The 21,201-nt window shown below is 38.3% G+C and overlaps 2 protein-coding genes across 5 annotated transcripts; one reads left to right on the forward strand and one right to left on the reverse strand.

Moving 5' to 3' along the window:
* Nucleotides 1–746: 746 nt before the first annotated feature.
* trim46b (tripartite motif containing 46b) lies at nucleotides 747–15,156 on the reverse strand. Of its 4 annotated transcripts, none has more exons than XM_052136099.1 (12): nucleotides 15,028–15,156; nucleotides 13,441–13,696; nucleotides 11,283–11,433; nucleotides 10,680–10,878; nucleotides 10,437–10,583; nucleotides 8,227–8,322; nucleotides 7,888–8,141; nucleotides 7,675–7,796; nucleotides 6,760–7,098; nucleotides 4,785–5,014; nucleotides 4,157–4,224; nucleotides 747–3,023 (listed from the first exon to the last, which is right to left on the reverse strand). In XM_052136099.1, the coding sequence occupies exons 2-12, from the start codon at nucleotides 13,688–13,690 to the stop codon at nucleotides 2,585–2,587; spliced, it is 2,295 nt and encodes a 764-aa protein (XP_051992059.1). In that variant the 5' UTR covers nucleotides 13,691–13,696; nucleotides 15,028–15,156; the 3' UTR covers nucleotides 747–2,584. The 4 variants fall into 4 exon arrangements, with proteins under 4 accessions (XP_051992059.1, XP_051992058.1, XP_051992060.1 ...); XM_052136098.1 differs by lacking the exon at nucleotides 15,028–15,156 and adding an exon at nucleotides 14,804–14,840; XM_052136100.1 differs by lacking the exon at nucleotides 15,028–15,156 and adding an exon at nucleotides 14,629–14,739.
* A 1,492-nt stretch (nucleotides 15,157–16,648) lies between these two features.
* On the forward strand, nucleotides 16,649–18,982 carry LOC127650606 (protein S100-A1-like). The gene is made up of 3 exons (XM_052136118.1): nucleotides 16,649–16,732; nucleotides 17,430–17,595; nucleotides 18,017–18,982. The coding sequence occupies exons 2-3, from the start codon at nucleotides 17,455–17,457 to the stop codon at nucleotides 18,179–18,181; spliced, it is 306 nt and encodes a 101-aa protein (XP_051992078.1). The 5' UTR covers nucleotides 16,649–16,732; nucleotides 17,430–17,454; the 3' UTR covers nucleotides 18,182–18,982.
* Nucleotides 18,983–21,201: the final 2,219 nt, after the last annotated feature.

Here is a 21,201-nt window from a genome sequence, read left to right on the forward strand (position 1 = left end):
CAAAACTTAACATTTCTGAAACATTATATTCCATGAGAGGAAAACATTGGCTAACCCCCTCCTGTGGCTCATAGTTTCTCAAAGGCTCTGTCTAAGCTGAAACATACCTAACCACTCGACATTTCGGTTTCCAACCAACATGGCAGCAATTAAAGGCATATGTGCATTTTCATATAAGAAGCAATCTGAAGTAGCATATACACACACACATGCATATCTATAGCATAGTAACAGCTTGACATAAATGTTAGGGGAATTGTAGGCAAGAATGTGCATTTTGTTCATTTGATGTCTGAAATATGAAAGGAAAATGGGGTGCATGCATCATTTTGGGGTACATGCATCAGCAGCATAATTTTGAAGTACAAATGAATTTTTATGTTTCATATCAGTATTACAATATTTTTGTTTGTTAATATATCACAACTATACAAAATGATTGGGTCCTGATTTTCTAAAATGGCCATTCTTTATTCTGTGTGCTTGATAAACATCCAGCGATTACAAGTGTATGACCATCAATCCAAATGGAAAGTGTCATATCTTATTTGTCCATGCGACCCAATTCTCTCGATAGCTGTGTTGACAAAAACATTAATGTTGCCATTTGTAGCAGTCAAAGTGTAATCCTCCTTGGTAGAGAGGACAGGGACTCATATACAGCATATGAATAAACTGCTGCCCCCTATTGAAAAAAACACAGTAGTGCACATTTTAATCCAAGTACTAAATGAAGTTTCATTTTCAGATAATTATTTATTAGTGAACTAAACATTCTGCCAGCAGGTAAAGCCACCATTCTCTCCAAAATGTCACTTTAAAGCCATTCCAGGGAAGCACAGCCCTATGCCAGACTGAAATCAAGCACTTGAGTCAAACTCTTAAAAATATTCTCTACAAGCTTGCATAACGTGATTTACAATGGTGGGATTAGTGCAGTACACACACTTGCACACTCTTACACTTTCAATTGCATAAATATTCAGTAAAGCAGTGCACTTCCTATCTATTCCACGGCATTTTAAAGGAATGTTCTGGGTTTAATACAGTTTCAGCTCAGTCAACAACATTGGTGGCATAATGTTGGATAACCACAAAATTAAATACAAAGTCAAAAACGAATTACAGTAAAATCTATAAAAAAAAAATTGAATTTACAGTAAGGCACTTACAATGGAAGTGAATGGGGCCAGTTCATAAATGCTAAAAATACAGTTTCAAAAGCCACGAGATGTAAACATTATACATGTTAAGACAATTTTAGTGTGATAAAATACCTTATATAAACTTATTTATGTAAAGTTCTATCCAATTTTACAACTTTGTAATGATGACGTAATGCCAGTGCATCTTATAATCTGGTAAATTCCATAACACCAGTTAAATCCCTGATTTTATTACCCTAAAATCATTTTGACACATATAATGTTTATGTTTCATGCTTATACTTTAGAAACAGTGTGCATTTTAATGTTTATGGATTGGCCCCCATTCACTTCCATTGTAAGTCTCAAACTGTAATCGCACATTTTTCTTTCTTTTTTTTTTTTATAAACATTTAAATTATTTTATGTGAGACACAACATTATGCCATAAATGTTGTAGATTGAGCTCACTTCCATTGTAAGTCTCTAAATGTAATCGCAAATTAAATTTTTTAATAAACATTTAAATGAAATAAGTTTTTGTGGGACACAACATTATCCCACAAATGTTGTAGATTGAGCTCAACTTGTTTTGAACCTGTAACATTCCTTTAAGTCGATGAGATTCATTATTAGCCTTTAAATATTGTTTCCAATTGCACAGGGGAAATCTAAACAACTACACAGATTTGTGTAAGCTATAGTGTGTGTGCTTTAATTAATTACTCAGAAAACAATCTTTCATGTGCCTACAGCAGCCTAGAAGCCACAAATGTCATCAAAAAGATCAAACATTTTGCATCTACAGCAAAAAAAGTTGCAAAAAGCATTTGGTCTGGGATTAGACTTACATTGGGAAATATCTTTATACATGCTCCAGTTAACAGCTGAGTTTGATAGATCTGTCTTGAAAGCACATGGCTAAAGGGTAAAACAGCAGATGTTTACCATAGTAATGTGGGTTATAAAATGAGGCCTTGTGTAACAGTCTGCAGTTTCTACTGTTTGGAAATTAATAAAAACTGTAATGCACTGTATATTATATTACCAAATATACACAGTGAGAATACAGTATCAATAACTTTGAGGCACATTTCCTACACTGGAACAGAGAGGTCGCCCATTTTAAGCTGGTAAGTATACATTTTTGCATATATTCTATATATACGTGTGGTTATGTATTTTTAAAATATTTTTGTAGGGCTATATAGGTGGCATCACACAACTAATGATTCATTTGTAAGCAGTGCAGCAATAAGGCCCTCACAAATATAATGTCAGATGAAATAGCGAAGATAAACTGACATTTTTAAGCTGAGAGGTTTATGTTGGGTACAGTTAAAAACTTCTTTAAAATGTAAATATAAAAACAATACTGAATCTGACAATCCTGTGTATATCTGTTGGTATTTTCCTGGATACATAATATTTCAATGGCCTCAGTTCAGTTTCGTAACACGTGATTGGATGGTGACTCTTCGTACAGGCGTTTGATTTGCATTGCGATTGGCTACCAGCTCCTGTAGCTGCAGAGCTCCGCCTCCAATGAAACAGAATGCAGGACACACAGGGGCGGAGCAATCAACAGGTCCCTCCCACAGTGGGCGGAGCGAGTGGGCATCATAAAACGTGACACGTCCTTTCTCAAAGTCGAGACACACACCCAGCCTGGGAGGGAGAGGATAGGTGACGCCAGTTGGCGAAGAAGGGCTGTTGCCGTTAGTGAAGCCAGACTCCCTGTTATTGGCATTTCCATGGTGGGAGTTGGCAGATGAGGGCAGGTAGATTTTGCCCATGCCCATAGTGAGGAAAGCGAAAGGGGGAGGGGAATCGGATGAATCTTCAGCCCCACTGTCATGGCCGCTGTCTGGATCATATCTACAAGAAAAACAGGGTTGGTTCAATAAGATTAAAGTGAACATGAAATCAAATTGGACCCCATTTCCTTTTAATAATAGTCATTCTAGACTCATTGCGCTTGATTAATCATTGTACGTAAAAAATAGCTGGGCCATTCCATGTCAAATCAACCAGAGGTCCTTTGCTAAAAAAGCTTTTACTGGTAAAAGATCAACAAATGATGATGGAAAACAAACAATTAAATGCCATTGATCAATATTTACTGAGTAGCCCATTATTTTGTAGAGGGGGTCAAAATGACAATGTTCATCTCTGAATTTGGAGTTACAAGTAAATAAAAAAAGAAAAGTAAAAAAAGGCATTATTATTTTATTTTGACACAGAGATGTGTTGGTCTATTACTAAAATGCATTATATATCAATGATGTGAGTCCAAAATGTGGAGATGTCTAAATGTTTGCCAAATTTGGAGGGCCTATAACTCCAGAAGTGATCAAGATATCTTAATATCCTTCACGATTCTGGTACAGAAAAAAACTTTTCTTATTGTATCTTAATTTTTGGGCCCCTATATGGGTTAATCCCAGAGATAGGGGTTCTCAATGTGGCTCCATCTATAAATTGTAAAATTTTAGCCATTTTCAATGGTCGAAAACCAAATGTAGGTCACATGGTCACATGTTTTTTTCTTATCCAACAAAACAAAGGTTGTAAGTACAAATAATGTTGAAACTAGAAATACACAGTCATGTCAAAATCTTGATTTTCGAAAGTTAAAAAACGTTTTATTACGAATAATAAGCAGTACATACTCTTCAGTTAGTGCAATAACTATAGCTAGCTTTTGGACTTTAAAATGTACATCTGCAAAGGTCTGGAGTGCATGATCAGGGGTCCAAATAACTGATTTTACTAATAGACCTACCTATCTCTTTGTCAAAATAAAATAATGACACTGCCACTTATCGTTTTTTACATGTAGTTTTGCTCCAAAATCATAAGCGAAAAAGTAATGGATTACTTTGTAAATATTGATCTATGCCATTTAATATTTTGACAGTTGTGAAATGGGTTGTGAATGGCATTTCATGTTGACTTCAACAGTTTGTGGGGTCATGACAGAAGCATGCAGGTAGTATTGGGTGTCTTACCGTGGGCTAGCCATGTCTTGAGGCAGATGAAACCATTCCTGAAGTTTGGACTCCAAGCCCACACCAACCTGTGGATCAGAGAGAAAAGTAAAAGACATAAAAAATCAATCTATTGAAATGTTTTGGTCATTTTATTGTTTTTACAATTTTAGGTATCATTCATGTTCGTAGCATAAACAGTGTGAAAGTGCAGTGAGTTACATGTCAAAGTTTAATAGTTAGGGTTAAGGGTTTGTTCAAAACCCTAACCTCCCGTATGAGCAATATTAATAATGATAATTGACAGCAAGCACCGCTAATAACAAAGCTGATTTGACACATATCAAATTGTTTGCATACTATACAAACCCCTTCTAGAGGCCATTCACACCATATGTGTTTCTGCCTCCCGGTGGTAATTCTTTTTATTCTTTTTCTATGTAAACATGCGCTAGATGGACATCTATTGAACATTGGGCCGTGTCTTGCACATGAGCGCTGCTTTTTGCATGCTGTGTCAAGTTAAAGAACTTCCACTATTAAAAACGAGAAACCAATATTCTGTTCAACACATTGCAGTGCTCTAGCTTTTTTGACAAATGAACATGTAGGGTCTTAAAAGCACTTTTGCCTTCTCTCTCAAACCCACCTTGACCAGGTAAGAGCCGGGCTCTACTGAGCATGCCCAATAGTGTCGGCCCTGCGTTATGGCCACATCGCCCACAAGTAGGTCTGACGTCAGGTGACAGGATGTGAGGGTGCGATCAGCGGCCTGCAGCAGGGAGAGACCGGGCACACTGCGAGCACAACGCTGCTCCTTACTCACCACCAGTCTGTCCGCGTGAAGACCCCAACGGGAGTCCAGGTAAAAATTCAAAACTGCCAAAGGGACAACAGACAGGGACCGAAAAAGAGGGGAAAGGGGAGGAGACAACAGCAAGGGAACACAGGAGGAATTTTGAGGAGGTTGGAGAAGGACATCAAAGGAGGGACACAGGGATGGGTAGGGAAAAGAAAGAAGTATAGAACAGGAGAAATATGCAAAAGGAGGACAAGGCATAAAGATAGCAATCAGGAAATAACGGTAAATAAGGAAAGAAAACAAAGAAACGCACTCTGGGAATAGCAGGGTAAAAGTCAAGACTGCAAAAAGGAGGAAGATTTGCATTCCAGTTGACAGGCAGAGTGGAAAAGTTTTACTCTATGCTCATTATTTCAGAGTTCTGGCCTGCAAACGAAGAGTTAAATAGTGATGCAACGAAACGACGCAAGTTGTAAATAAAAAATTGCACCAAATCTATTCACATCAAGTGTGATGCAAAGTTTCATAAGTCTCTGTCAAAAGTGTGCACACCTGAACATAAGTTTAAAAGTTGTGCCGGGGGCTGGGTAGTTCAGCGAGTAAAGATGCTGACTACCACCCCTGGAGTTGCGAGTTCAAATCCAGGGTGCTGAGTGACTCCAGCCAGGTCTTCTAAGCAAACAAAATGACCCTGTTGCTAGGGAGGGTAGAGTCACATGGGGTAATTTCCTCGTGGTCGCTATAATGTGGTTCTCGCTCTCGGTGGGTTGCGTGGTGAGTTGTGCGTGGATGACGCGGAGAATAGCGTGAAGCCTCCACATGCGCTAGGTCTCCGCAGTAACGCACTCAACAAGCCACAAGCAACTGAGATTCGTACTCCACCACCCGGATTGAGGCGAGTCACTATGCCACCATAAGGACTTGGAGCGCATTGGGAATTGGGCATTCCAATTTGGGGAGAAAAGTTGTGCTGAATATTCACTTTGAAATTAATGCTAATCAGTCTTCAGGAAATGAAAAGGAAAGAGACTGAAAATAAAGAACTGAACATGTTTATGCGACGCAGCAAAAATAATTATTCCATCAAACAATGTTTTCAAATAAAATAAAAGGTTCAAACATTAGCAAATATTAGCTGCAGACGAACTCTTGTTTTCATTCGTAGCAGCTAATGTTTGGGTTTAGCCATGAATGTCTGCCTTTTGTCTGGACGATACAAACCTTGGATTATTTTTGCAACATGGGCCATTACTTAATGTGATCAATAAACATTATACATCATTAAAGTTTGCTTGTGCCCACATTTACAAAACAAATTGGTCAACATTCACTTCAGATCACAATGTTTCACTACACCAAAGGGTTTACATAGAAAATGAATAAACCGGTGAATTAAACAATAAATAGCTTTATATAATGAAAACAAAAGGGAAATATAAACAAGAAAAACAGATGAGAGGAAAAAGGATAAAACAAACAAAAGCAATTTAAGGGCTTTAAAAAGGGAATAGGGAAGGTGGCTGTACAAAGCTATCATAAATAAAGCTGGAAAACAAAACATGGAAAAACAAAGGTGTTGGAAATGGGAATGGATAAAACAGAAAAAAGATAAAAGAGAATATAAGATAGAAAGATGAGTAATTGAGCATCATTTTGAATATTTTTGTTTGGACAATGTGTATTGTCAAAAATACAAAAGTCAATTTGATTGTTTACTTTCTTAATAAACACCATTTCAGGTCGACTTTAAAGAGACTTCATAAGTATGTTCATGTGTTGAGTTCATATAAATGTGTAAATGTTTTGTGTGTACAGTCCTCACCTGGAGCTGGTGGTGTGTGTAAATATACTTCCTCACTGTATTCCCCAAATCCTGCCTTGTTGCAGCCTCTCACCCTAAGCACATAAACACTGTCCATCTCCAGCCTGTCAATCACTGCACAGGTCCCGGTCACCTCGTCCATTCTCTGCCAGCCCCAGCGGGCAGCTGCCAGTCCCCCTCGGAGACCCCCTCTGGCCCCGCCCCCTGGCACAACTCCACGGCGACGGAATTCCACAGAGAAATGCCAGGCGGGAGTGGAGTCTTGCGGTAACCGCCAACACAAGAATAGCTGGTCGTACGCAAGGGTTCGCTGGGTGTCGATCACAGGGGCAAGAGGGGCTGAGGGGAAATTACATTTGGGTCATGGGTGAATTTTGTGATACTACAGGTATCATAGCTTATGATGGTTATCTAACATGTTAGAGCCACACTGTCATCAACTTATGATACTGAAGGAACTTTAAACGTTAAGCTTAATCGATAGAATTTGTGGTATAATATTGATAAACACAAGAAATAATTTTGACATTCCTTTTTTTTGTGATAAAGGAGTATATCGAAAATCTGGACAAATCTAGAACAGGATTCATTACTTTCACACTGAAATTTCATGAGATCCAACAATCCATATTGAGCCACACATGACATAAGCTACACAAATGCATTTTCTCAGGCACTTATTGAGTCTAAAGATGCACAACTTTCCTCATTTCAGTAGTAAACACAATTATACAGTTACAGGGGTTGGAATGAAGTCCCGGGTCAATAAAGACCCGAGGTATGCGTTAAAATGCATTAGGGTTAAAAAGACGTGTCTCAAGACACCTGCATTCGTGGAGCTGGATCTAGCTTTTTTAGCACAAAGACAGGTTAACGGCCCTAAAAATGTGTTGAACATTTTTTCCTTGTCCTTACCCTGGATGAAGTTCAAGTCAGTGAGGAGCTTAAGCTCTCTCGAAACATCAAGCTGGAAATGACGGAATGAGGGATCCGCAGAGAGAGAGAAACGCTGCATAGATTCAATGGACTGGGACAATCTGAGAAAGAGAAGGAGTTTTAGAATTATAGAATTACTTTAAGGTATTTCGTCGATTATCTGTAGAATGTAAGGTGGGTTGGCTGTCCCACCGGTTGTGTGTTATTCTGGCCGCATGCACAAAGCTGGACGGGTCATTTTCTTTAAGCAGCTCGTGAGTAAAAGCAATCAAGCCTGCGTGCTCCAGCAGACTGCGTTTTTCTGCCACCTGATTGGCCAGGGCATCTGCCCTTCTCTGCCGCGAGTTTTCCAGAGCCTGGGTCAGCACAGACTGTCGCTCGGTTAGCAATGCCATTATCTCCTTCAGGCAGTGGGAGAGCTGCTCTTTGGCCGATACACTGTTCCCCTGCATGCACACAAGCACACATGATGGCTCAGCGTATAAATCATCTGATTACTTTTAGTGACAGGAACATAAAAAGTGGGCATACCTCAGTTTGGGTGAGGGCATTCTCCAATTGGGTGATTTGAGTCAACACCATGTCCTGATTGGACAGGATATAGTTGAGCTCCTTGGTGATCTTATCCTAGGGTTTAATAATAAATAATAAATAAAAAAACAACAATTTACTAAAATAAAGAGAATAATTGAAAGAAAAGGAGATCTTGATAGTGCCAGTTTAATTAATATAAATTAAATCAGAAGTCAATATTGAGAAAGGGTATATTATATAATATAATATAATATAATATAATAAGTTGATATGATATGGTATGGTGTGGTATTGATACAGCCCCAATTCTGAAAAAGTTGGGACAGTAAGGATCAACCGCCGACTTCTCTGGGCTCGATCTCATCTGAGATGGAAAGTAGAACAGTGGAATCATGTTTTGTGGTTTGAAAAGGATAATCCAAGCTGTTATCAGCGTCAGGTCCAAAAGCAAGTGTGTTTTATGGTATGGGGGTGTGTCAGTGTCCATGGCATAGATAACTTTTACATCTGTGAGGACACTATTAACGCAGAAAGATAGGTAAAAATATTGGTCATATACTGCCATCGAAACGCTGTCTTTTCCAGGGACGTCCCTGCATTTTACAGCAGGACAACCCACATACTGCCCAGATTACAAGTGCATGGCTGCATAAACAGAGACTGCGGGTGCTAGATTGGCCTGCCTGCAGTCCTGACCTGTCTCCAATTGAAAATGTGTGAATGTTCTGAAGTGCAAAGAATGGAAACTAATGCCCTGTACCATTGCACAGCTGAGAACCTGCATAATGGATCAATGAATGGGGGATCTTCAGTGCCAAATGCTTAATAAGTGTTTAGAAGAAATGGTGATGTTACACAATGGTAAACACTCATCTGTTAAAACTTTTTTGGAGCGTGTTGCAATCATAAAAAAAATAAAACAATTAAATTCACAAGGAAAAACATCAAATAATGTGTTGCTGTAGACAATTTCAATATAGCACAGGGTGAATATAATTTACAAATAACATCTTTTTGTTTATATTAGCATTTTCCATTCTGTCCCAACTTTCTGTAATTTGAGATATAATATAATACTTCTTTGACTTTTTCCTTTACTATTCCAGTACTGAACTGTAAATTGGGATGGCAGCACTACTTGGCACTGCCATTAGGTGGCAATGCTGTTGCATTCTTAAAAATTATACAGGTTTAATATAAAAAATTATAAATCTTAATGGTTTTCAAAGCACTTTACACTGTGACTCATTCACACATTCACACACCAATAACAACAGAGCTGCCATGCAAGGCGCTAGACTGCCATTGGGAGCAACTTGGGGTTCAGTGACTTGCCCAAGGACACTTTGGCATGTGGAGTTGTGTGGGCCAGGAACTGAACCTCCAACCCTGCAATTATTGGCCAACCTGCTCTAATTTACAATTATTTAGATGTCAACTTCTCTAGATGTATTACAACAAATGCTTTAGAAAAACAAAATCATGTCAACTTTTGACATTTATGCATGATAGACCATTAATATGGAGCTGAATTTAAAGGGATAGTGTGTCTTCTAAAGCGACATGATTGCTTTTCATGCGGAAAAGATTGATATTTAAGTACTTTTTACCAATAAATCAAACACGTGAGAACTGACGCATGTTACATGCTACACACCTTGAAGAGCAGCACTGTTTACAACTGAGTAGAAGGATTGCTATACGGAAGCTTTGTTGGTTTTAGTTTAGGTCTGTATTTATCTGTTTCTTAACTCACAATGGTGCATTTGTGTGCTTATCTTAAATGTCTCAATCGAGAGAAAAACATGAGATGACGTCCGTAACATGATGACAACACAAATACGTGACAAAAGAGACAGCGTGAAGTCTCATGAAGCTTAACGGAAGTGTTGGGTTATAGTTAAAAAGTACTTAAATATTGATCTATTTTGCACCAAAAGCGATTGTGTCACATTAGAAGACATTAATTTAACCGCTGGAGTCGTATGAATAAAGTTTATGCTGACTATCTGTTCTTTTTGGAGCTTCAAAAGTCAAATCACCATCCACTTGCATATTAAGGACCTACTGAGCGAAGATATTTTTCTATTTTTCTTCAATTGTGTTCTGGTGAAGAAAGAAAGTCATACACACATGGGATATCATGAGGGTGAGTAAATAATGAGAGAATTTTTCATTTTTGGGTGAACTATCCCTTTAATACATACCTTGAGAGTCTGATAGGCCTGGGAGACGGGTGCCATCTTGTGGCCCGTGTGAACTCTGCGCAATTTACAAAGTGCACAAAGAAGCATCTGACAGGACTTGCAGTAAAACTGCAGCCTTTCCTGATCATGTTCTGGGCATGTCAACACCTAAAGGAGGGAGAGAGAGAAACTTATGTAGATTCACAGCACTCCTTTTATTATAGCCTGCACCTCAAGAACAGATTCAAAGATGAAGTGGCACACCTTGGGTCTGAAGTTCAGGGTAGGCAGAACATGTTCGTGCTGGGCGCGGGGAGTGCCCCAGGGGTGGTAGAGTTTAAAGCACTCATTACAGAAGCTGGCCCTGCAGTCAGCACAACCTTTAGTGGCCTCCTGGGCCTGTGGCGGTTTACAGAACTGACACATGACAGCCACACTGCCCAGACTCACTGTGTGTCTGTACCTAGAGTGAGAGACAGAGATACAGAGAGAAAGACAGAGAGGGAGATCCTGCAATGAGGCATTTGATAGTCTCTTTGTATATATATTTTATTTTATTATTTGTGGAGGTTTAAAAAAATACTTTAGATTCTGCTCTATTTCTAGGCCACTAATCAAATGTAAGCAATTTTTGGACATTAATATAAAAGGTCAGATTTGAATGCTTCCACTGAAGCAAGCAAATGGATCATTAAGTTTTACACAAACTTGTTCCAGCTTCAGTGTATTCTGTCATTAAAGCAAAAGGGGGCATTACACTTTTCAATATAACTATTCACTCAAATTGTAATGCTGATAATACACATTTTTATGAAAGTATTAAGGTAGATAAGAATGCAAAGTAGAAATATTTTGTGTACATATTACCTTTCCACAATTCTCTCCAGAGTAAGGTTCCTCATGCAATCAGCCAATCCTCTCTCACCTAGTTCTACATCTCGCCCACAGGGGGCACAAGGGAAAAGCATGAGTGATGGAGGACCCTCCTTTCGCCTGCGACCCGGGTATGTCCCAGAACCTAAACACATAGACACAAAGTCACATGAACAGAAGAATGATCATGCAATTGATACTTTGCCATCTGAAGAAATACATATTCATAAAAAACCTTAAAAATAGGCTAATGTTCTTCATGTTTTTGTACTTTTTTCTTCTGACATTGTAAAATTGGCCTAGACGTGTTTTCGATAGATTAGTCTACTCGCTGAAAAAGAGAATTAATTTAATATTATGAATGAATACATTCATTAAATACTGTATGTGAACTGTAACATGTTGCACTGATCTTGTTTTGTTCTATAAAATGCAAGTAAAATGGAAAAGTTTTAAAGGCATGGAAAGTGTGTTATAGTTATATAATAATTATATAACTAATGCATCATACACATGATGTTTGAGAAAGCACAATGGACTTGGTCTTGTATAATGGCCTTTTGTCTTGAAAATTAAATTGCACTATGCTTTCATCAAAGACTATAAATCTATTTATTTACCTATTTATTTGTATTTTTTCACTGTTTCTCACCAATTTGGAATGCCCAATTCCCAATGCGCTTGTAGAGTGGAGGAGGGCGGGGCCGGGCTGGAACGATGCACGGCCGGTCCCCAATCAGCCTGATGGGGTGCGCGACGGATAAAGGCGGCCGGTGACGACAGTTTGAGAGAGTGAGAATTATGGGCTGCTACCCTGTGTGTGGTTATGTTTTTGTTTTTGGTGAAGTTTATCATTAAACCTTATTAATATTGTTAAGTCGGTTCTCACCTCCTTTCCCTTGATCCCCCCTTACAGCGCTCTAAGTCCTCGTGGTGGCGTAGTGACTCACCTCAATCGGGGTGGTGGAGGACGAATCTTAGTTGCCTCCATGTCTAAGACCGTCAATCCACACAACTTATCATGTGGCTTGTTGAGCTCATTCCCGCGGAGACATAAAGCACGTGGAGGCTCACGCTATTCTCTTTGCATTCTCTCTGCATTCACGCACAACTCACCACGCGCCCCACCGAGAGCGAACCACACATTATAGCGACCACGAGGAGGTTACACCATGTGACTCTACCCTCCCTAGCAACCGGGCCAATTTGGTTGCTAAGGAGACCTGGCTGGAGTCACTCAGCACACCCTAGATTCCCACTCGTGACTCCAGGGGTGGTAGTCAGCGCCAATACTCGCTGAGCTACCCAGGCCCCCCCTCCAAAATCTATTTTTAAATGTACAAAATGTTACTGTTTTTAAAATGGGCTTTCAATCAATGTATTTTTGTTCAGAGAAGTCCGGCCTCTCAATATGATGATTGGTCAAGCTCTCAAATCTGTGGTATATCATATTCACCAAAATAATACTTAAAACATGTCAAAACTCCACGAAGCAGAACAAACAAAACATATCACCCAGAACGCTCATTTATACTGGAGCATGCTCACTAATACATTTGACTATATATTACATATTACATTTTTGACGGAAAACAGTGAGACCGCTAGCACTTGTAACATGTAAATGGTCCACCTTGACACGGGAGGTCAGGATAACACATATTGTGCTTTATAAAAATGGGTCTGAATGATTATTTTGTTTAGGGGATTTTGATTGGGATGAACAATCAGAAATTTGCTTATGTGGCATCAAACTTCTAGCTACAGTTCATCTCCTGGGCAAACATCATACATTTGTGTGTCAATCAAGAGGAAAGATATGATGCGCTAATCCTGTTTCGAGAAAACTTATTTAATTAAACATTTGCTATTACATAAGCTTGTATTTTGATTGTGCAGTTACTTTTTCCCTTTACAGAAAGAAAGTGTCAAATGTATTGATTTTGTTTAAACAGTTTTCATTGCATTTACCATCCTGAAAAAACAGGGGGTGCTGCAGCACCCTCAGCACCCCCCACTTCCTGCGTTCCTGGCAGTCACCAAAAACTAGTCCATCCTTCTCCACTTTTGAAACACAGCAGCTGCCACTGCATTGAAGATGACACATGCAGTTTCTGAAAATAACCACACACTCCCTGTTTTCTTTACTCACCCGAGCGCAACAAGCGATCAACACGATCGGACTTAGGCATGGGTCTGCGCATTTGCCGAGGGGACCTCGTGTTGGGGGTGGAGGCGGGTGAGTTGGGCTCCGGGGGCAGCTCGGGCTGAGGGTACCCACTCTGGATCAGCACTTCTGAAGCACACATCAGACACACACTGTGCAGGCAGGGGAGCACGATGGGCTGCTTGACAATGTCCTTGCACACTGGACACTGCAACTCCTTCTCCATAGTCCTCATATTGGACTGAAAAATAAAAGGAGATGATGAAAGAGAAAAATGGCTGTAATTTCTGAGCCAAAATGACTTAAAACACAAAAAATAATTGCTGTTTTCAAACAGATTCCAGGACAGTCCATCTAATACCCCAAAATCTGGATGCTAAAGCCATGATTTTTGCCAGAATTGCATGCAGCTAAATAAATAATTATACGTTGAAATACACAGCACTTTGTTTTAAAAAGAAAAAGAAACAATGGGAAGATTTTTCTCACTACCTGGCTTTTGAGAAAGATGCACATATTTATAAATAGCTGTCTCTGGCGGGCTGGTACATGCATGCAATGCTCTTTAAAAATGGATAGTGGACTGATCTGATGTTAATGATTTAAGCAGGCTGCTGATGCCCTTGGAAGCTCTCCAGAGGCCACATCAGCTAAAAAAAATCACCTCATCTATAAGACTTACCTGTTACAGACATATTTCTGTATACTTTTGTAAGACTGCCTGAGCAACAGCACCACAAACGGTGATGTTGGAATATGTGGTTCTCTGATGCCTGGTTTTTCCAAAAATAAAATAATATAAAATCTTACATGCACACCCATGCACATAATCACATCTGCGCAAACATAAAAGCCAAGCATGCACGCTGAAAATCGGTCAAGAAACTTTGACCTCTGTATTAACTGTGAGAGGGATGTATTTTTCTATTCCACCATTTTTGTTTAAACAGATAATTGCATATTCCTATCCAAAAATATATGACTGATTATTATAGTTATTAGTCTTTTAGCTAATTATAGAGTTGGCGACCCATGCACTGATCTGTCCATACAATGGCAGCTTGTAATGTAACCTGTACCTATCATTATGCATTAGAAAAGCCTTCTGTACATATAGCTGTTCCCTTGAAATTATTCTTTAAAAACGAGATGGATTGGCCCGCAGACACTTACCACGCGGTCATTTACCAATGTCAACTGGCATTATAGGTCACCCCATCTCGCAATGCGATAGATTCAAACTGATCTTACTAGAAAATAAACGCAATCGGGGTTTGACTTTAAAAGATGATGCTATAATGGGTTTGCATGGCAAACCGGCGCAAGCTCTGATCGACAGCGCCCTTACCTTCACCTGATGTCTGTGCGCCATTACGGGATGCTGTATTGGGAGCACTGCTGTCGCGAATCACTTATCGCGACAGATACAAAAAATGATAGCAATGAATGTAAAGCCACCTGCAATTTCCGACCGCTAAGAGCATACTGTAGAAGCATCGCACGACCACATGCACGATTAAATACAAGGAATATTATTCATTCAAAAAATTATTAAAAAAACAGACTGTATACCTTTTATTCTATGTTTCTTCGCCCTAGATGCACTTATGTCCGTAAGCAAATCTTCATTTCGCCGCAATTGTCCCTTTCAGGTTGAAATGTAGGTTAGTAGGATGTCACTACATCGGTGCGCAGCTGGAGATGCTTTCATACGGTCCGAGTTTCGCGAACGAATCGTTATTTTGAACCGATTCTTTTGAATGACTCGATAAAACCGATTCTCATAGTGTTTGAAGGAATTGCTTTGTTTAGGAGAAAAACTGTGAGATGGGAATAATATTGTCAATAATTGATGCAATAATTGATTATCAAAAATAATCAAGTAATAATGAATAATTAATTTATAACAAACTTCCATCAAATTGAATGGATTAATTGTTAATGAAATGCAATTGAAATATTACAATTGTATTAATTTCCTTTTCTTAAACAATGAACATAGGCTAAAATATTTTTGAGTGTGCAGCTGGTATGATCAGCTGGTATGTGAAAAAAAATTCGAACTGGTTCAATGAAACGATCTGGCCAAACGAACCGATTCTCTGAAATGGATCAGAGTGCCCAACGTTGCTCTTGCCTGGTGCCTGCATCCTGTTTCCATGCCAACGAGCACGTCCGCGTCTGCATCAGCACCATGCTTCAGGTTTTATACGCTGGCACACTATTCACGTTTATTGCCGCTACCATAGGACAAATATTAAATGTTGAGTTCTTGCACTTCTTCAGACAGTATTCATTTACTAGTCTATATGTATTTTCTAAGCATGAACTCTTGCCATCTAGTCTGCATCAGGCAAAAATATTTAATGCACATTTTAAATAAAACCTGTGCAAATGGATAACACATAAAAATGAGACAGTCAATCAAGTCAAGGAGAAAATTTTGTTCACTTAAAATAAAATTTCTGTCATCATTTACTCACCCATGTGTAGTTTCAAACCTATGAAGGCATTTTGTATTGACTTATTTTTTCAGTGGAACAAAAATAAGATTTTAATTTTTTCAGTTTTTTTTTTTTTGTTGTTGTTTTTTTGCTGTTTCAGTCACCATTCACTTTAATTGCATCTTTTTCCATACAATAAAACTGAATGGTGACTGATGCTGACATTGTGTCTAACATCTCTTGAGATCCACAGAAGAAAGAAAGCAATACAGGTTAAGAACAACATGAGGGTTCTGAGATGAATAATGTGTAATAAGAAAATATACATAAAATACAATAAGATCTACCATAAACAAAGCTAATAATGAATGCACATGCCTGTGTAGCATTGTCAAGTTTTGATTAATTGTAATGATGCATCAACCTTCTTGAATATTTAGCAATGTTTGGCTGACTAAATCCATGTCAAATGTTCACACCTGAATCAGTTTTGCATTTTACTTCACTAGTTAGTTTTAGGTGGTTGCTAGTTGCCTACGTAGATGGCAAGTACCAAGTTTGGCCCAAATGAATATACAATCTCGGGTTGAAGCTTACAGAGTGGAATTGAAATGTAACCTCAAATGGCAGATTGATGTTGTTTGCATACACAGTTTACACCATTTATATTGAACACACAATGTTTGTGCAAATTCCACTCTTTGGTATGCTGCACTGATATCACTCTATTTCCCAACTTCCCCTGACAACGCCTTCTCTTGCCGATGTGCTCACCATATAAAGTCTTGGAGATAACAAGCATTTCTCAAATTCTTCACATTGACGCCCAGTCGGTAAGTTCTTTCTTTTAATGTTTATTTTAATTTATTTTAGTTTTAAACTGGCTTGATTTGTTTGAGTAGAGTAGCATTAAATGTTATGATAAAGTAAATAGATGGACGCCAAATTCAGCAAACAAATTTTACGTTTATTAGTACTCGCATATCGTTTGTTTTTTTCCACAAATTGTTCAAGAACGTTCAAGACAGCGAAGCAGTCTTTTATCTTTGATTCTTTTATTTGGATTATTTCCTCCGCCACATCACAACTTTTGATATTGAATGATTCTTAACAATATATCACTCATTAAAAGGCACACAACTTTATCAGTTTGGACATATACATTTTGTTTATTCAGTTTCTCCCTGTCTCCCTCTGTGTTGGAGTGTAGTTAGTTCTGAAAAGAGACAGAGCGTTATTTGTTTGCACTTGATGTCACTTGGTTTTGACAGCAAAGTGTGGCTTACGTGTCCAAAAGTACTTTTGAGGCCACTGTATACTGACACCTTAACTACAGGGTTGCCAACTCTCACGCATCTGGCGTGACACTCACGCATTCAGCCTCACCGTGAGATTGAGGCTGAATGCGTGAGTGTCACGCCAGATGCGTGAGAGTTGGCAACCCTGAAACTATAGGAAGTCAAATAGTTGTGCTATCCTATCAGATCAGTTATGTTAATATTATAATGCCTTCATGTTGGCTTTTTAAAGCTCTGAACCCAAGCAGTGAGCAGCCATGCCATCTGAACTAGAGAAGACCATGGAGTCCCTCATCATGGTGTTCCACCGGTACGCTGGGAAAGAAGGGAGCCATGGATCCCTGACCCGCCGAGAGCTCCGAACTCTGATGGAGAATGAACTAGCTGCGTTTCTCAAGGTGAAGATCTTCTGTCCTTTTCTTCAAGATTATCTTTTTTCTATACTCACACTTTGTGGAGGAAAGAACATCCGAATCTACCTGGACAACCCAAAGGTTTCAGATTGTGGTCGTATTGTTGTAGTTAGTTGCATAGAGATTGAACTATTTGAAATAAATGGGCTGTTTACACCTGGCCAAACAATCCCAACCACTTAAATTATACTGTAAATGCCATTGCATTTGATACAAAATATCAAACCAGTGACTGCTAAATCATAAATTGAATGGCTGGATGGATATACATACTTCTAATCAACTGGTCTAATGTTAATTTTAGTAGATTTATGGCATCAGTTCCCATCAAGTTCACACGGGTGTCCAAGTAGTTCAAGTTTCAAGCCACTTAACATCTGGCACATTTTTCTCTCTTTTCCTGTAGTCTCAGAAAGACCCTACAACAGTAGACAGAATTATGAGAGACCTGGATGCCAATGGAGACGGAGAAGTGAACTTTGAAGAGTTTGTGTCGCTTGTAGTGGGTCTATCCATCGCCTGTGAGAAGTGCTACCGGATGCAATTAAAGAAGACACGAAGCTGGAAATGAACAGTGGGGATTATGAAGAGGAAAACTTCATTGATCCTGTCATCTATTAAAATAACTATTTTGTCCTATGAGTTTGTGTTGTCATTTGTGCATTGAGAAAGAAGGATGAGGGATAGATCTAAATGGCATCAGATAAAAAGCATAAAAACACTTTTGCTGTCAAAGTACAATGGGTGTGTATGACAGGCCTTTGAGGATTTGACATTGCTCTTTGCCCTATAGTATTCTTCAAGCTTTAAATGTTTGCTTTATGATTAAAGCACAATCTGCTTTTTATTTTAACTTCAAAATATTCCTGTGTAGAGCTTTTATTGTTAGGAAATACTTAAAACATTTGAAAACCTTGGTATGGGTATCTGGGAATGATGTTCAGTAATGAAAAAAGGGTGGAAACGATCCTGATGGACTGATTCTCCAACTGTTTATTTTAGGCCAGATGGGTGGAGAGAGGAAACCAAGTATTATTCATTTGTACAAATGTATAGTCCCTTTGGTGCTCTCTCTCTCTCTCTCTCTCTCTCTCTCTCTCTCTCTCTCTGCTACATTGTCACAATGCTTTTCTCACATTTGTCTTTGCACTTGGGTGTGTCCTGCAGTGAAGCAAACCTGTTAATGGTGAAAATTCAAGCACATGGCTGCTTGGTATCTGGCAGTTGTACCCCAGTGTGTAAATTCACTCATATTCTGCACATGTTCCAGACATTTTGGGGTCATAATTTGATATAAGATTTCAAGACATTTTTGCTTTGTGGTATAAATACATGTTGCCGTTAGTCAGTGGAAATAAAACTCTTCCATATAAGAAACCATTAATTCCGTGGCCTCCTTTTGATCATGTTATTTTCTAACATGTGTATAGGTTTAGCATTAAATCATTTATTACACATAATATATAATCTTACTGTTTTTCTCAGCTGATTTATCACATCCAAACTATGATATAAATACTGTATGCTGGCTACACTCATAGATGAAAAGGTTCCATGAACCCTTTAAGGGTTCTATCGAAAGAACACAGGTGAAAAGGTTCTATATAGAACCTTTTAGGGGTTCCCATCATGGAATCATAACATTTCATTTTAGTTTTGTTACCAGGATAATGATTATGGATATGTGAATTAAATAGTTAATATAGATATATCACTAAGAAATATTAAACATATAAAACACATTAAGTATTATTCGGTAAGCATATCTAATAGTTTGTATTAACAACAACATAAGCAATAAATAACACAATTCATAATAAGAATTGACTTCATAAATCCACATGTTTCTAATAATTAGCTAAAATTCTAAATAGTAGCATTATTAGTTATGTAAAAATCCTTAACATTAAATAATTTAACATTAACCATAAATTAAAATTATAACCATGAGTAACATTAAGAAATAAGTAGAAAACTAAGTATGAATAAAAAATAAAAACAAATGACTTATGAAAATCTGTTACAGAATACAGAATAATTTTGTTGCCACTTTTGATGCTATAGAAAGATCCCCATCTTTCTACAGCATGATTATAATGAGACACTCTGAGGTCTTTGGATACAACACATGAAATAAATCCACTTGACTTCAGCCATCTCCATGTCATCAGTTTGATGCTGACTCTCTGCACTGAGCGGTCTTGACACCGTATAAATGATCAGGTTAAGGATGGATGCTCTGATCCTTGAAAGTAAGAAATTGTATTAGATGTGCTGTCAGTAAGCATATCATTATTATTATTATTAAATGGAAAGAAATATGTGTCCCTAAACTGCATCTTAAAACTTGCACGAAGAAGAGGAGTGTTGTGTTTTAACTGAATGAAGACGGTCAAACCAGTAATGCTGCACTCCAGAGACACTGCAAACAGAAGGGAACCATTTTTAGTATTATATATCATACCTTGACACAATGCAAAATAATGGGAAAAGATATACCTTTTTGTTTTGTTGTGAAATGTCCCTTGTGACTTTCACTTCTCATGGCTCTGATGATGTTGGTGGCCAGAATTCAAAATGCTTTTTGTGTCACATGAAAGTCTTTGCTAAAATCAATGTTAAATTAATATGGCATCTTTAATAAAAAAAAATCCAGCATCATATTTTTGCATATTACAATACAACTACAAACACCAAATACTCACAAGTTGAGAAATTGAAACATATCCATCACTTCCTCTCTTTTTTTAGTAAACTCTAAATACTGTTGTGTGTGAAAATACCAGGAGATCAGCAGTTACAGAAATACTCAAACCAGCCTGTCTGACACCAACAATCATCCATGCGATTATCTAATCAGCCAATCGTGTGGCAGCAGTGCAGTGTATAAAATCATGCAGATACAGGTCAGGAGCTTCAATTAATGTTCACATCAACCATCAGAAATTTGATCTCAGTTATTTGGACCGTGGCATGATTGTTGGTGCCAGATGGGCTGGTTTTAGTATTTCTGTACCTACTGATCTTCTAGAATTTACTCAGAACATCAAACAAAAAAAAACATCCAGTGAGCGGCAGTTCTGTGGATGGAAATGTCTTGTTGATGAGAGAGGACAACAGAGAATGGCCAGACTGGTTCGAACTGACAAAGTCTACGGTAACTCAGATAACCACTCTGTACAATTGTGGTGAGAAGAATATAATCTCAGAATGCTATTATGAGATGCAGGTTGGCGCTGTTTTGGCAGCATGATGGGGACCTACACAATATTAGGCAGGTGGTTTTAATGTTGTGGCTGATCGATGTATATATATACTCGAGCTGGCCACTTCTAAAAAGCAATACCCCTGAATACTAACTGAATAATTTGAGATATTATGTCATTATTTTGAAATGGTAATCTTGGACTAAGGCAACATTATCTCAAAATAATTATTTTGATGGCTTGAGAGCAGGATTTTTGTTTTATTTGACATGGTGGAAACAGGCTTCCATTCGTTACAAGTTTGGGAGGGTTGCTTTAGAACAGATTACAGAATACATGCTGTAAAATGTAATTTGTAACATATTCCATTAGATTACTCAAGGTC

This window comes from Xyrauchen texanus, chromosome 10 (assembly GCF_025860055.1).
Source record: "Xyrauchen texanus isolate HMW12.3.18 chromosome 10, RBS_HiC_50CHRs, whole genome shotgun sequence".
Classification (NCBI taxonomy): Eukaryota; Metazoa; Chordata; class Actinopteri; order Cypriniformes; family Catostomidae; genus Xyrauchen; species Xyrauchen texanus.

Bases quoted from the DNA above. Each gene is read 5' to 3' on its own strand.
- trim46b (XM_052136098.1), bottom strand. From the start codon at position 14,827: ATGGCGCACAGACATCAGGTGAAG. The intron at 13,697-14,803 runs GTAAGGGCGCTG...TTTATTTTTCAG, and splicing joins CGCACAGACATCAGGTGAAG to TCCAATATGAGGACTATGGA. The intron at 4,225-4,784 runs GTGGGTTTGAGA...TCTGATCCACAG, and splicing joins CCGGCTCTTACCTGGTCAAG to GTTGGTGTGGGCTTGGAGTC.
- LOC127650606 (XM_052136118.1), top strand. From the start codon at position 17,455: ATGCCATCTGAACTAGAGAAGACCATGGAGTCCCTCATCATGGTGTTC. The intron at 17,596-18,016 runs GTGAAGATCTTC...CTTTTCCTGTAG, and splicing joins AACTAGCTGCGTTTCTCAAG to TCTCAGAAAGACCCTACAAC.